Raw genomic sequence first — 1,099 nt, 5'->3', positions numbered from 1 at the left:
GGGCTCGGGCGGGAGGGCCCGGTCAGGACCCGGCCGCCGGTGCCGCTCTGCCTCGACTATACCTACGATTTTGTTCTTGGCTCTTTCTTTGTCCAGTTTCAAAAACTCGCTGAGGGTTAATTCTTCCAGCTGCTTCTTGACGGAGAGGAAGGCGCAGTGAGCCGAGTGCCTTCTGTGCTCCTGTCTGCAAACCAGCCGAGGGGTCAGCGGCCTCCCCGGCCCCCCGCATGCCCGCTGGGCGCCGCCCCAGCTCGGCCCACGCTGCGCCCACGCGTTGGCGCGGTCTCAGGGGCCACCCGTCGCGGCCGCAGGAGCCGCTTGAGGCTGGCCCCACGAAGGCGCCTGGGCGGCCTCTCAGCACCCGTCGCGGTGACCACCCACCCGGACAGCGAGGCCCCCAGGACAGCGTGGGGGCAGGACGCTCCACAGGACCGGCTGACCGGCCCCGGCCCGGCCTGGCCACAGAGCCACCTGCGAGCGAGGCGGCGAGCAGGGCAGACGCGCGAGGCCCGGCCAGGGGGGACCCCGGGGTTCTGTGGGGAGGGCTGGGGGAGCCCACAGGCCAGGAGAGGACACTCACTGGGCGGCCGCACACACGGGCCTCCTCAGACAACCGGCATCCGGGAGCCCACGGCCCGGCGGCCCTGGCCCCCTCAAGGCTGTTTGCCAGCTGGCTCGGGCGCGCGGCTCGTTTCCAGAAGCCCCAGGCAGGCGCCCACACCCACCCCTGGGAGTCCGGCCGCTGGGGTTCCGCGGAGACCGCCAGGGCCGCTCCCACTGGCCGCCCCCCCCCCCCGCAGAGCCCGCGCAGGGCACTCACAGGGGGTCGTCATCTGGCTCCCAGCCCTCCAGCTCCTTGAAGCAGAAGAAGCACTGGGCCAAGTCGGGCTCGTTGTCGGTGGGGCAGTGGACGAAGCCCGCCTCGGCCATCTGCGAGGAGACACGGCTCAGGCCCCGCGCGGTCGTGGCTCTAGGAGGCGTCGCTCCGGCCCGGCCGCCCACACGGGCCGGAGCTCGGGAGGGGCCTCTGGGGCCGGAGCTCGGGAGGGGCCTCTGGGGCCGGAGCTCGGGAGGGGCCTCTGGGGCCGGAGCTCGGGAG

General features: G+C 73.3%; 1 protein-coding gene across 2 annotated transcripts in view; it reads right to left on the bottom strand.

The window, feature by feature from the left end:
• Window positions 1–1,099, bottom strand: part of BIRC5 (baculoviral IAP repeat containing 5) — a 2,906-nt gene that overhangs the window by 1,372 nt on the left and 435 nt on the right. Inside the window, exons 2-3 of one of the 2 annotated variants that reach the window (XM_012733073.1) lie at window positions 821–930; window positions 63–184 (exon numbers count right to left, since the gene is read on the bottom strand). In XM_012733073.1, coding sequence (XP_012588527.1) covers window positions 63–184; window positions 821–930 — 232 coding nt within the window. The remainder of the gene's footprint in view (window positions 1–62; window positions 185–820; window positions 931–1,099) is intronic. The other variant, XM_004693419.2, reaches the window with a different exon arrangement.

The sequence above is a fragment of the Condylura cristata genome, unplaced genomic scaffold (assembly GCF_000260355.1).
Source record: "Condylura cristata isolate star-nosed mole 26May11 unplaced genomic scaffold, ConCri1.0 scaffold00038, whole genome shotgun sequence".
NCBI lineage: Eukaryota > Metazoa > Chordata > Mammalia > Eulipotyphla > Talpidae > Condylura > Condylura cristata.
This window is presented reverse-complemented; position numbering and strand designations above follow the sequence as displayed.